Genomic DNA, 13,473 nt, shown 5'->3' on the forward strand with positions numbered 1-13,473 from the left:
ACTTCACGGTGGAGGCAAGCGATTTACAGAACATATGTGTGAAAGAATCATAGATAGAAAAAAGAGCTTTTTTCACGGTGATGATAAGTTCACGGTACAGAGGTGACCGAGAAAACAGTGAACATAATAGTTAGAGTGAAAGAAACAAGTCTGTCTTCTCTGTCTTGACAAGTGGAAGAATACAGTGACAGTATTCTTCCACTTGTCATGACAGAGAAGATAGACGCTATGTTCACAGGTTCGTTGTAACAGGGAAATTCCCCTAGCACTTTTCGACAAGTACAATGAACAATGGACGAAAACTTAATGTCCCGTCCTAAGGACTACAACCCTTTCTAGTAGCGTGCATTTCGGGTGAGCGACACAGCCGGGATTCAAACCCAGGCTTCTTGGTCCAGAGGCAGGGGCACTTACCACTGGACTATGTGTCTGCATGTACCTGTGCATGGATGTTGGTGAAAAGTACATTGCTCATCAGTGCACCTTGACATTACCATAATGGTGAACATTATGAGTTTTGACAATGAAGCAGTCCTCAAAAGTACCTTTTTCATTCAACTTTACTGCCCCGTAAATGTCCCAATGAAAGCAATCTCCTCAACTTTCTTGAAGTTGCCCTGGCCTGTTTTCCTTTCTTTTGTTCTGAACATGTATAGTGTATTGTATTGCAGCACCATATCATGCTGGGATGTTGCCACATTTTCAGTGGAAAGGTGCACACTTCACTGTAAATTTATGAGGCTTTCCATGCATAACCTTGGATCCCAGAAAGGACAGCTCGCTTACTCTCCAAGCAGAGGAGGTGTTTCGGCTGTTTGCTTTTGAAGTATTTCTAGGCGTTTTTGTCAGGCTTTCTACTTTGTCATTTTTTTGTGTCCAGCCAACCCACTCAAAAAAATGACACGAAGTAGAAAGCCCGACAAAAACGCCTAGGAACACGTCAAAAACCAACCGAAACCCCTCCTCTGCTTGGAGAGTAAGCTCGCTGAGGTAGACCACCCCACTATAGCCAAACCCACCTTTTCCTGGAAACCCTATTTATGAAGACACAACTAAAAGTTTTTATTGCTCTTTATGTGTTTTGAAAGCTATTTACCAACACTATACGGCCAAAACTGATTATACTCCTCCAGCAAGTGCTTGTGAGATTTTCCGTATTATCTTCCAGAAGACCTACAAAGTGCAGCGGAACGACTTGTACCTTTGGGTAGACTGTAGGCTTCGCTAATGGAGATGTGGGGGGGACAGGCTTTCCTTACATTAAAAAAACGGATCTTAGACTTAGAGATCCCTTGAGCAAAGTCTGCTGAAAGGCTGATGAAAAATGGCGGTTGCCATAATTGAAAGTATGACATGCTTGTATATGTGTTTTGCTGTAAGGATGCTATAACAGTCTGCTCCAGGATGGAACGCAGAAGTGTCTCTCGAGATGCCAGGGGAGTACTAAATCTTCAAGGGAAAGTGAAATGTCAAAAGCATCCATTTTGGGCCATAAAATCCTCAAATTGCCATGTGGCGGGTACAAGAGTAGCCATAATGACCAAGTCTTGACACAGCACCCAGAAGACACTCCATATGATGGCATTTAATAAGTACCACTTCTATAGGGTGATACATATTTTAACTACTTTATATACCACACTTTACATACTTCTCAACATTACTTCTCCCAATGGTCTTTTATAGTTCATTCAGATTGATTACCTGAGAGCATCCATTACTGAATTTGAAAAACTCTCCTTATTCTCAGAATGCTCAAATTTCAATTGATAATTGAGGCTGATATTTGTATAAAAGTGAATATCTGATTCTACTAAACGTTAACAGTGGTGATTAGAAATTATGCCGCTACCCCATGTCAAAAAAAAGTACCCAACTTCCCCTGCCAAAGTCAGACAATGTTGGTTGTGGAATTTCCGCACTTGGGTTTTATGACGCACTCACAAAGTCTGTTATTCAACCTTAGAATGTAGGATCAGGACAAATTTTGTATCATTGTAAGGCCGCACCAATTCAATTTCTTGGTTAACGAAATTTTTGAAAAAAATGCTAGATTAGAAAATCAACATGAAAACAGAATCTCAGAGGAAAGTTTGTACTTTGGTGCACACAATTTCAGGTAGTGAACAGGGTCAGGTGCAAGTTTTTACCCCAGCCTTCTGTTTTCATGATTTTTTTGCAAAAATTTAAAAAGAAATTAAATTGGTGTGGCCTTAGAATGCAGGATCATGACAAATTTTGTGTCATTGTAAAGGGTAATTGATACACTTTCCAGTGATACGTAGTATTATTGAAAATGTAATAAAAGAAAAATGATTGATCTATTATACTCAAAGTTTCCAAACTTTTGTGCTACATGTAAATGTATTCAACTTCACCGATCCTAATGTTTGCCTGCATCCTTTGTACCTGTAGCTGTTTGAGGGCATGAAGGCGTATCGAGGTGTGGACGACAAACTGAGACTGTTCCGACCTGAAGCCAATATGGAGAGGATGAACAGCACTGCTGCTAGAGCCGCACTACCCGTAAGTTACCTGCCCTGGAAGTAGTTCTGCGTAGTACCTAAACTCCGGACCTAAACTGGACTTGCAAAAACATTTAGGTTCAAGTCCAAGAAAACATAAATGTAAGGAACCAAGTTCAGACTTGCTGAAAAGTTTCTCTCTCTTATAATTATCCTTTTTGTTCTAAACGGTCTAAAACTTTCCATAGATTGTGAAATTTGCAATGGAAAAAGACGAGAACGAACATTGCTGTTTTTGTAGATATGACTGAGCTTTTGTGTTAACTACTAGCATGAAAGGCTTGTTGTTTTTTAATTACTGTATAATCTGGGTGCCATCCTTGTTTGGGATAACATCTACTAAATAAAAACATAATTCCACCAGGGTACATAATTCCGCCACCCTGAAAAGATACATCCAAACACATTTCCAACACAAGGTCCTCAAGTATAATGCACTCCTGTATATCTAAACTGTACATACCTGGGGGTTCTGCACTACAGATCTTTCAAACCCACTGTTTTTTAAAGTGGCAGATTAATGTAACTTGGCAGATTAGTGTAAATGGAGGTTACACTTTCATGTATGTCTGATTTTAAAGTCACTTTCCTATGCTGTTGGTACAGAATTATGACTGCATTCTGTTTTACCTACTATTTTTCGATACAAGGTAACTATTCAATTTTGGTATTAAATTTAGGGACACTGTGTACATGTGCTTGCAAGTAGCAACTGCTATTACTTGTTCTTAATTAAACTGATTTTTGGTGAAGAAAAAAGTAAGTCATCTAATATTCATTTGTAAAACAGCTTGTGCAATGAAGTTGATCGACTTCAACAGATACTGAAGGTCTACAGAGAATGTGATGGATGCCGATCTTTGATAAAGTTTGCGTTTGAATCGTTTTTGGTCATCAAACCCATACACCATTGGCTCAGAGCACTCAGATGTTTTAGTGGGCAGCAGCTTGGCAGTAAAAACTGCCTCCTAGGGAGTAGCACAGGTACTGCAGGCATATTACAACACTCACTATCCAGTTCATCATCATCAGTTATTCCCTGTCTCACAAGGGTCAGACGACAGAGAAAATCCTATTAGATAGAGGAAAATATCTGGAATGTTAGATGCCTGTATCCTGATTTCATGTTTGTTTTTCCTGTCAGAATTTTGAAGGTGAGGAGTTGATCCAGTGCATCTCCAAGTTGGTGGAGGTTGACAAAGACTGGGTCCCAGCTGCTAAAGACTGCAGTCTGTACATCAGACCTACAATGATAGGCACAGAGGTGGGTTTCAGGAGCGAATGTTGTTGCTGTAAATGTAATCATTATCTAAGGCTCCTTTTGTTCGTCTTTGAGTGTAAGCTGTAGAGGCAGTTTTTACAAAACTAGACAGGTTAATACAGTAGAATGATGAATTGACTGTGACATTAGTTGTACTTTTTCCTCCCAGAAATTGGCATGCTTACAATGTTATTCTTCAAAATGTCTATGTCCTTGTTGTTTAAGCCCTGTAAGCCTATATCCACTGGAGCTCACAAATAATATACCATCATGGTGTAGATTTACCAAAGTTCTGTTAGCGGCTCAATTTTCCCAAAGAAATATGTGAATCGAAAAAATAAGTTCTTTATTGACAAGTGTAAAACTTATGATTTACAAAAAATTGAATCACAAGTTTTGTTCCATATATTACTTTTTTATAAGTTTATTGCTTGGCAGAGTTAGAGTCCATTCATTCCTTGAAAAAAGTATAGATGAGGAATTACAGAAATGTTAATCTAGGTTGCATCACAAGATTATTTTACCATATTTTGTTGCCTACTTCCATCCCCAGCCCACACTGAGAGTGTCGCAGGCATCTAGGAAGCCATGTTGTTTGTGCTGTTTGTGAGGAGTTACGGAAATGTCAATCTATAGGTTGCATCAAAAGAACATTGTTTTACCATATTTTGCTGTCTAATTCCATCCTCAGCCCACTCTGGGAGTGTCGCAGACAGAGGAAGCCATGTTGTTTGTGCTGCTTGGGCCTGTCGGCTCGTACTTCAAGACGGGAGCGTTCAACCCCGTATCCCTTATGGCAGACCCGCAGTACATCCGCGCCTTCAAGGGAGGGGTCGGGAACTACAAGCTCGGGTCGTAAGTTCGGTTTTCTTTTCTGTATAACATGATACCCCCAAATAGCCCCTTCAGGGGCAAAGTAGGGGTGGAGTTGAGGTCCCGGGCTAAGCCGGGCAGGCCTCCAGCGTGGCACGGAATGACTCAACAGTGGGAGCCGTCGCAACCGTGCCAGGCAGGGTATTGCACTGGAGGATAGTACAGGGAAAAAAGCTTTCAAGAGGTCCTGTCTTCCTTGATTTTTTTTTTCAGTTCTCAACTTAGTACATCGACTTTTCTGTCAATTATATCAAATTGAATGTGAGACTGACGGGGACGACCATTCTGTTAACAACCATGTCTTAGCCTCCCGAGTAGCCCTTGATCCTGTAGTAGTGTCCTGCAAATCTATTTCTTCTCTCCCTGATGGTAGTAGAAATTTGGTGTCCATCTCAGCCTATGTAACCCTTGGGCCACACAATAGTGAACTGTCCACTGGTAGTGTGTTCAAACGATCATGGTCAAGTGCCAAGTGCTGATAATGGTATCAGGCTATAAATTTTGTAATTTGAATGTAGCTTTGTTTTTTATGGTGTTTGGAAGCAGGGCTCGAAATAGTGGGTGCATGTGCACCCTTGTGCACCCAAAATTGGAGCTGTGCACCTGATTTTTTTACTGTGGGTGCACCAGTACACCTAGATATTTTTGTAGGCCATAGGGTTAAAGTAGTATTGTACACCAGTATACAGAATATTATTGAAATGTAAGTATCAGAAAAAGCAATACAACCATTTCTTTTACTTTATTCTATATATATGTATATGTAACTTGGAATTACAGATTGAAGTTCTTAAGAAAGGCAGTAGAGTAAACTTTGAAATTATGCTTTGCTGACATTCAACTTTATTTTATGTGGTGCACCCAAAAAATTTTCTGTGCACTAATTTTTTTGGTTGGGTGCATCAGTGCACCTATTTCCAAAAATGAATTTCGAGCACTGGGAAGTGAACCAAATCTAACCAAGGTCTATTTTGATTTGATGGCATGGACAGTTCAGTTACATGTAGCTAAAGGAATGATACACCCATTACTGAAAGGTTTGACATGTATTTGCAGTAACTACGGCCCCACGATTCGGATCCAGAAGGAGGCTGAGCGCCGTGGCTGCCATCAGGTCCTCTGGCTGTACGGAGACGATCACCAGGTCAGGCCCATGTTTATTTCTTCAGTGATAACACAGTACACAACAAGTAGATATCCACCTGCAAACATTGTGGTGATCCTTGAGTCACTGCAATCTTCCAAAAGCCGGCATCACAATTTATGCGAGCGTCGGCCGACTTTGTAGATCGCCCAAGGCTCGCCGAATTTCAAAATCGTCCGAGCGCCGACCGTATTTTCCAATGAAAATCTTGGGTGACGTCCGTGGAACTCTAAAAACTAAAAATCGCCTATGAGATGGTACCATCTCTTGGACATGGACGAAGTCAGAATCGACTATCCTGGTAAAAGGCCAATATTTGGATCAACTTTGATTCTAAAAATCACCCGAAGCCCGCGTAATCGACAGGACGTCGGCCGTACCCTGCCCAAAAATGCACATTTGAAGCTCGCCAACACGTCGGCCGAGCTGAATTTCTTATTTGTGACGGGGGCTTTAGGGCAATGCTGACTGGTTCTAAAAAAGTGCTTGACAATGTGTTGACTAAACTTCATTTCATTGTAAATCATTCAGTCAGAGCTGAACCACTCTGAACATCAAGGGGGATATGGAGATAATGTTTTTATTGATTTGAAGTTTCTACATGTGGAGTTCCCAGACAACTGCACGGAGAGTGATTTCTAGTCCCAATTTCAATCAGTAGTCTTGAATTGAATATTGAATTGTATTCTCATTCAACAACCTTTGAAGTTTTGAAGACCGTTGTCTCCTTTGTACAGCTAACAGAGGTCGGTACCATGAACATCTTCATGTACTGGGAGAATGAAAGTGGAGGTGGGTTCAATGATTTTTCTACATGTTTGTTTATCTTCAATCACCATGGAAACAGCATACATTGTACTATTTAGATGTGTGTAGAATGATGTAGAATAGAATGCAACACATGACTTGTGTGACACTTTTTTTTTAAAAATACCAATGTCCTTAGAGTTACTTTGTTATGTACATTATATAATTATTATACAGTGCTAAACTTTCTTCCAACACTAACTAAGGATCAAATTTTCGACAATCACTGTCGCCTTCTTCAGGTCAATAATGACCAATCACTGCTGAACGTAAACTCACGAGAGTTACAGACCAGTGACTTTATTGACACATGTCATTACATATATGTGACGTCAGCAATTGGTCAAACGTGCCAGGAAGTTTATAACGCCCACTGTCTCTGTTGAGTGATGGCTGGAGACCCTGATGTATATGGCCTCCTTTATACCTCTCATGAAGTAGTCTCTACCTGCTACATTATATATATTATGCATTATATAATATCTGTAAATTGCAAAAATAGAATGCATTGACTTTCCTGTTATTGCGTAGAGCCTGAGCTGGTGACACCTCCGCTAGAGGGGATCATCCTTCCAGGGGTAACCAGGAGAAGTCTTATGGACTTGGCACGAGGATGGGTCAGTACCGAAGTAGTCTCTACCTGCTAATTCATAGGGAAGGAAGGATCATAGTGTTTCAGAGCAATTGATGAAGGAAAAAAAATGTACCTAGCTGTAAAAAGGAAGTAAGTGCTTTGCTAGTTAAGACGACATTGATAGCCTAAGAGAAACTAATGAGATTGTTAGAGTGGTACAATTTAAACATTACTACTGGACGAATTACGATAAAAATCGGACGTTTCGGGCGTCCATCCGACTGCCCTTTTTCAAGGAGAAGAATGAAGTTTACCTAAGGATGCGTCAAGAATGTTCCTAAGTTCTAAATAAACAAAAGGTAACGACTGAGGCATTATAAAATATGTTCTAAATAAACAAAAGGTAACGGATAAGATGTTCGTTCTACAATACAAGAAGATAAGTCAAAACGGCTTGCAAAGACATAAAATTACAAAAGCAGACCTATATTAAATACATTAAATTCGTTGTAAAGCACTGTTCCAACTACTAGAAAGTTCGATGAAAATAAGAATGTTGAAAAAAAGCTGTTAGACGAAGTCTAACAATTGAAAAAAGGTGCACAATTTGTGATTCCTCCCAGAATTATCCTTAATGGTAGGAAGTTCATTTTCACACCCCATCCAGTTGCATAGTACCTCGTCTATTGCATTGCCTCACTTCTTGCTTACAGGTCTTTTCACACCTGGTGCATGAATGACTTAAGATTTCAATTTTTTTTTCTTTTCACAGAATGAGTGCAAAGTGACTGAGAGAACTTTCACAATGCAAGATTTGATCAAGGGACTTGAGGAGAACAGAGTAGGTTGCGTTCTACTTTTTTAAATGCATTTGTATGTACCTTGTATTTATAACCAGGTAAAGTATCTAAATATAGTTATTGTTAAAGAAGGAATTTGACTTCATGTACATGTAGCCAAAGAATCTTGTGCTAACATATGTATACATCCATACATGTACCGCTATTTCTGCTGTACATTTTATCTGCAGTAAGTCCCCACAAAATTTAGTATCTCATTACCATGTTAGTGAAATGTTTCATGTACATTTTCAGTGAAAAGTGAGACATTTGACTTATTATGATATTCATAAACCTCCATGACTTAATCTTTCCCACAGGTTAAGGAGTTGTTTGGTGCTGGCACTGCCTGTGTGGTCTGTCCCATAGACAGAATTCTGTATGGAGAAAAGGTAAGGAGTTTCTTGGCTTAAACAGACGTTGAACAAGTTTTCCTGATACTGTACAATTTGTACTAGATACATAGATCGCTATAGGATCTGCAAGAACTTACTGACTTACTGTATATTAAGCTTCTTAAACAAAGATTTTTGGCAACATTATATATAGATTTACAAAGTTCAAAATATGAGTGAAATGCCCTTTATGCGCTCATTAAATCCCATCTCTCACCTTAATTTTTTTTCATATTTATATCCTAAATATTTTTTTTGTGGGTTTCCAGGACCTGCACATCCCGACAATGGACACAGGAGCCGTGGTGTGCAGAAGGCTGTATCAAGAGCTGACAGATATTCAGGTCTCTTATTCTTATTCATTTATTGGTTCAGCATGTATACATGCCATGGTTGCCCAACTAGCCGGAGGCTATTACTAAGGGCGAATGCATGTGCAGTTTGTAGGTTTTGAACCACTCACACCGGGAGGACCTCTACTCTTTTCGATAAGTGCAGTGGGTTCTTTAACATGCTCGAGGTGTGGCTCTCCTCAAACACGGGACCTCCATTTAACGTCCTATCCAAGGGACGTCCCTCTCGGAAGCTAGGCACTCATTTACACCTGAGTGAAATGAGGAAAGTCGGTTAAAGTGATTTCGAACCCGGGACCTCTCGGTTGTGGGCGAAACACCCTACCGATTGCGCCACACAATGCCTCTCTCTTCTCATTAAAGGAGCCCAAAGCAATTTCAGAACTTTGAAACTTGAAATATTTTGGACATGGCAATCTGTATGATAACAACATTTACTTGCTCATATTAGCATATTAAAGAGCACAAAAACAAGCTGCATGAGGAGACCTTTACCTTTACCTATGAAAGTCTGTATGCAATGGGATAGTGTTATTGAAACTTACTACATGTACATGTATCTATAGAAAAGGACTAGAAAATTGAATGTGAAAATCCGACTTCCGACGTGCTGAAATCGCTTTAAGCTCCTTTAAGGGCTTTCTCATTTGTAAGCCATTTAGCATAAAATGTATGTCTTTTATTCAAAACGGCAAACTTGACTTAAAAGGTTCTCTTTGTATATTTGACAGTTTGGAAGAGTGGCACACGAGTGGGTGAGACGGATTGAGTCTTGAGTTTGCAGCCGGTTGTGGAACAAGCCATGGACGTACGCACCTCACATACATGTGGTATCACCCATACAACACTGGATACTCTGATGAGCAGCCTGATGATTCCTGGAAAATTTGAAGGGTGTTTGTTTTTAAGTTATGATATTACTCATTATGCCACTGCAATTGGTACATTCAAGTATTCCTGGACATAGAGTTTTTTGCGGAGGTAACATGGCACTGTGTGTGGCCAGATTTGCACTAATTATAGAGCAATATGACAGCACACAATTGCAACTCGTTTCCCTTAGATTAGGAGACCTTCAAACAGACATGAAACAAAACAGGCATATTTATTCACATTATATCCAACTCTGAAGATATTTCAGAAAAAAAGTTATCAATAATGATGGTTTGAATTACTTAACGTGTAACTTAAACCCCACCTCAAAACAGTCCTTAACAATAATACTGTGTGGTGTATTCTCAAGTTACAAGAAAATGAAGGAAATGAATATAAGATAGACTGACAGGGACCCTGTCTCGACCAAAATTACTAACATAGATATGAGTACACCTTAATGGTCCTCTACAATATGCTGATATTATGCAAATTAGAAATACAGATTGAAGTATTGTCTCAGACTGTTCTCCCAACATCACATTGAATTCTGAAGAGACAACAGATATGTCCATAGCATTGTGGTTTTGTGATGACCTCTCCACTGCTAAATCATGACACAGCAAATATGCATTTAGTCCTGTGCTACATAACTGTTTGAAATTGTTTACTGATTTCTGAGAACATTGAGAAAATGCGTTTTTTTTGACATGACAAAATTCAATATCGTAAAAATTGGTAGATTCGCAGTACCTTTAAATCAAGATTAAGTCATTGCAAAATGAACTCAAAACAGAAGATTGAAGACCAAAACCACAGTCATTAAAGCTACAAGATGTAAGGTTGTTTGATGGTGTGAGCAGACATATTTAGCCTGTTATCCATTCTATTCTTGCTCAGCTACACTCCTCTGAGTCTAACACTTCCCCACAGAATACTATAGTTTGGCTCCCGTCCCCATTGAAATGTTTGAATTTGTCCTTAAATTGTTTATTAATTCAGGAATGAAATATTTCTCGGAAGCAGTGTAAGTTCTAAATGCTTGCTTGGACCCCGTTACTATGTCGTTATGAGGACAGTGTGACTCTTAGCCAATGAGAAATCTTGTGTTTATTTTAGGCGAATATTTAAATGCCAATTGCTTTTCTATTAGCGGGTGCCAGACTATGACGAGCGAACTGGAGCTACATGTAGAATAGGATGGATACTAATAGTGATATCTAATGAAGATTTCAGTGGTAATGTACCTTATTAATATATGGTCTACCTGGAAATCTTTATGGTGTAAAATGTGTACATTAGTGTAAAGTAAAATTAGGTGCAGAATGCTAGCTAGAATTAAGGTGGGGTAATCTGTGACTGTGTATTTTACATTTTTCCCTTGCTGCTCTGCTGTGAAACGTACATTGTCCAGGCGTGAGACAGTGGTATATGTAAGGTGCATTGTACATTAATTACACAGTGATCATGGTACCATTGTTGTTTACTTTCAAAATGAGATTGTAGGAAATTTATCAGGTATTTTTTTTCCTTCTATGTCACATTGTAATTGCCATGAGTTTGCTTGCCTTTAGCTTTCTTTTGTTGCTGATACAATGTACAAAAATTCATGTTATTAGACCTTCAAACAGACATGAAACAAAATAAGCACATTTATTTACATTATATCCAATTCTGAAGATAACAGATATTCAATGATATTAACGCCTGGACTTAAGTATTTATAGAGTTTTTAGATTCTTTGTAGACCAAAATGACCTAAATGGCATGCCAAAAATAAGGCTACTGTACCAAAGCTCGGAATAAGAGCCAGCTGTAGAGTACGCATGCCACATCCAGATAGAATGAAGAACTCCTTTGTCCATTTTATCTTTATTGTTCTGCATGTGTTTTAGATCCCATCAGATGGGAATAATGTTTTGAATTAACTATGTTCAACCTAGATTGATGCAACCTAGATTGACATTTCAATCTGTAGCTCCTCACAAACAACATGGCTTCCTCTGTCTGCGACAGAGTAGTTGGAAATAGTTCAACTAACTCTAACCTGTGTAATGCAAGTCTTGAACACTAAAGCCCCCCTCTCACTGGACCCGCGGCACGCTGGCGGCGGCGCTGCGTCCTAAACTGGATTTGTGTTACCCTTGACTTTATAATAGGAATATCATTCAAAACGTACAAGTATGACCAAAAATACAACAAAACACACAAAGCTTTGTCCATGAAATTCATTGAGTGCTTTGTCAATTCGATCGGTGACAGCGATGACGCTAGCATGCCGTGGGTCCAGTGAGAGGGGGGCGTAAAAGCATGTTATGACCAACTCAGCATCTATGCTGTAAAGGTCTTCAAATTTTACCTCATATGCCTATCATTTATTTGAGACTGTGTAAGTTTATTTAATCAAAACCACTGGTTGTGTGCCCAAGTAATCTTCCAGGACTTCAGGACATGTGTTGTAATTGGTGCAGCATGTAACATAACATGTAAGCAGTGTTTCTTCTACCAACTGTCCTGTTGGATGTGGAATTGCTGTATAACAATTAACATGAACCTTGTCTTGCCCAAAAAACTTTTGTTGCTGTGAAACTAACTTCCTTCCATGTGTATAGCACATATCCATAACATAATGCGTATATGGTACATATAGAATACAACACGGGGTATTCCGTATCACCCGAGGTACCAGCCCGACCGCGGGTCGGATCGCCCGACGGCCGTAGGCCGGAGGGCGATCCGACCCGCGGGAGGGCTGGGACCGAGGGTGATGCGGAATACAACGTGTTGTATTTTATTTATGTCATACCTTGGCCATACCCACCCGAGAAAACACACATTTCAATGCGGAATGCGCCAGAAGTTGAGGGAGTTTTGTGTCCTCGAACAAGAAACTGTAGCAACATTGATTCCAATCTCCGAATCCGGTATTCGAATTTCCGACGGCCGCGCAACCGACGCGTTCGAAATGCGTTCGAAATATTCTATGGAAGCCTGTGTGATAACCCTCCCGAACCCTATGTGATCCGGATAGTTATCACACGGTCCGGAACACCCGTATCAGGCCCAGGCATGACATAAATTTGTATATAGCCTGCTATCGAAACCTATGATAGCTGCATGGGCTCTTTTTGCATCTTTGGTCAACGTTGCGTCAGAGTAACGTTGCATGAGATACATCTTTGGACACAACTATATGAACCTCTATACGAGATATGAACCTTAAATATGCAACCAGGACCTTTAAACACTTATGTTCTGAATATCTGCTCATGTGTATGATTTTGATGCTTAAGAAAGAGAAGTTATTCTGATCGTGTACTGACTAGAGTAGTGTGGAAATGTTAACAAGTAGATGTGCAATGTACAATCTAACAATATTTTTCAGAAAGTATAAGACTGTTGATGCACAGGCTTTTACAGTGGCACTTTGGTTGTCTCTTCAGCTTTTTGTGTCATTGGTACTGCACAAAAACTGTCACGAGCATAGGCTAGACATATCACTGTCACTTATCAATTAAAAAGGAATGGTCATCTGACACCACACCTAAACAATTACTAATTTGACATGTGATTGTTTTAATTGTGGAATTTAGCTGCCTCGAAGTAGTCCGCCTTGCTGTAAAATAGCAATATACTTCTTAGGAAGAAAGAAAGTAATAACGATAATGTATGTCCATTATAGGATATAGGTATATTTTTACAGGTAGATAGAAACTGTTGCAGTCTTTTTTGTGCCTGTAAATTGCCTCGTGAAATTTCGTTTTATTGATCAATGATGTTATCAAAATACTTACGGCTTCTGTACTGTTGAATTCCTCCTGTTATCACA

General features: G+C 39.5%; 1 protein-coding gene across 1 annotated transcript in view; it reads left to right on the forward strand.

The window, feature by feature from the left end:
• The window catches only part of LOC136431233 (branched-chain-amino-acid aminotransferase, cytosolic-like), a 45,474-nt gene extending 35,268 nt beyond the window's left edge, over window positions 1-10,206 (forward strand). The window contains exons 4-13 of the mRNA XM_066422553.1: window positions 2,416-2,526; window positions 3,670-3,789; window positions 4,478-4,641; window positions 5,716-5,803; window positions 6,541-6,595; window positions 7,142-7,227; window positions 7,957-8,025; window positions 8,344-8,415; window positions 8,688-8,762; window positions 9,503-10,206. Of these exons, the coding sequence (XP_066278650.1) occupies window positions 2,416-2,526; window positions 3,670-3,789; window positions 4,478-4,641; window positions 5,716-5,803; window positions 6,541-6,595; window positions 7,142-7,227; window positions 7,957-8,025; window positions 8,344-8,415; window positions 8,688-8,762; window positions 9,503-9,547 (885 nt within the window). The 3' untranslated portion in view covers window positions 9,548-10,206. The remainder of the gene's footprint in view (window positions 1-2,415; window positions 2,527-3,669; window positions 3,790-4,477; window positions 4,642-5,715; window positions 5,804-6,540; window positions 6,596-7,141; window positions 7,228-7,956; window positions 8,026-8,343; window positions 8,416-8,687; window positions 8,763-9,502) is intronic.
• The last annotated feature ends 3,267 nt before the right edge of the window (window positions 10,207-13,473 follow it).

The sequence above is a fragment of the Branchiostoma lanceolatum genome, chromosome 3 (assembly GCF_035083965.1).
Source record: "Branchiostoma lanceolatum isolate klBraLanc5 chromosome 3, klBraLanc5.hap2, whole genome shotgun sequence".
Classification (NCBI taxonomy): domain Eukaryota; kingdom Metazoa; phylum Chordata; class Leptocardii; order Amphioxiformes; family Branchiostomatidae; genus Branchiostoma; species Branchiostoma lanceolatum.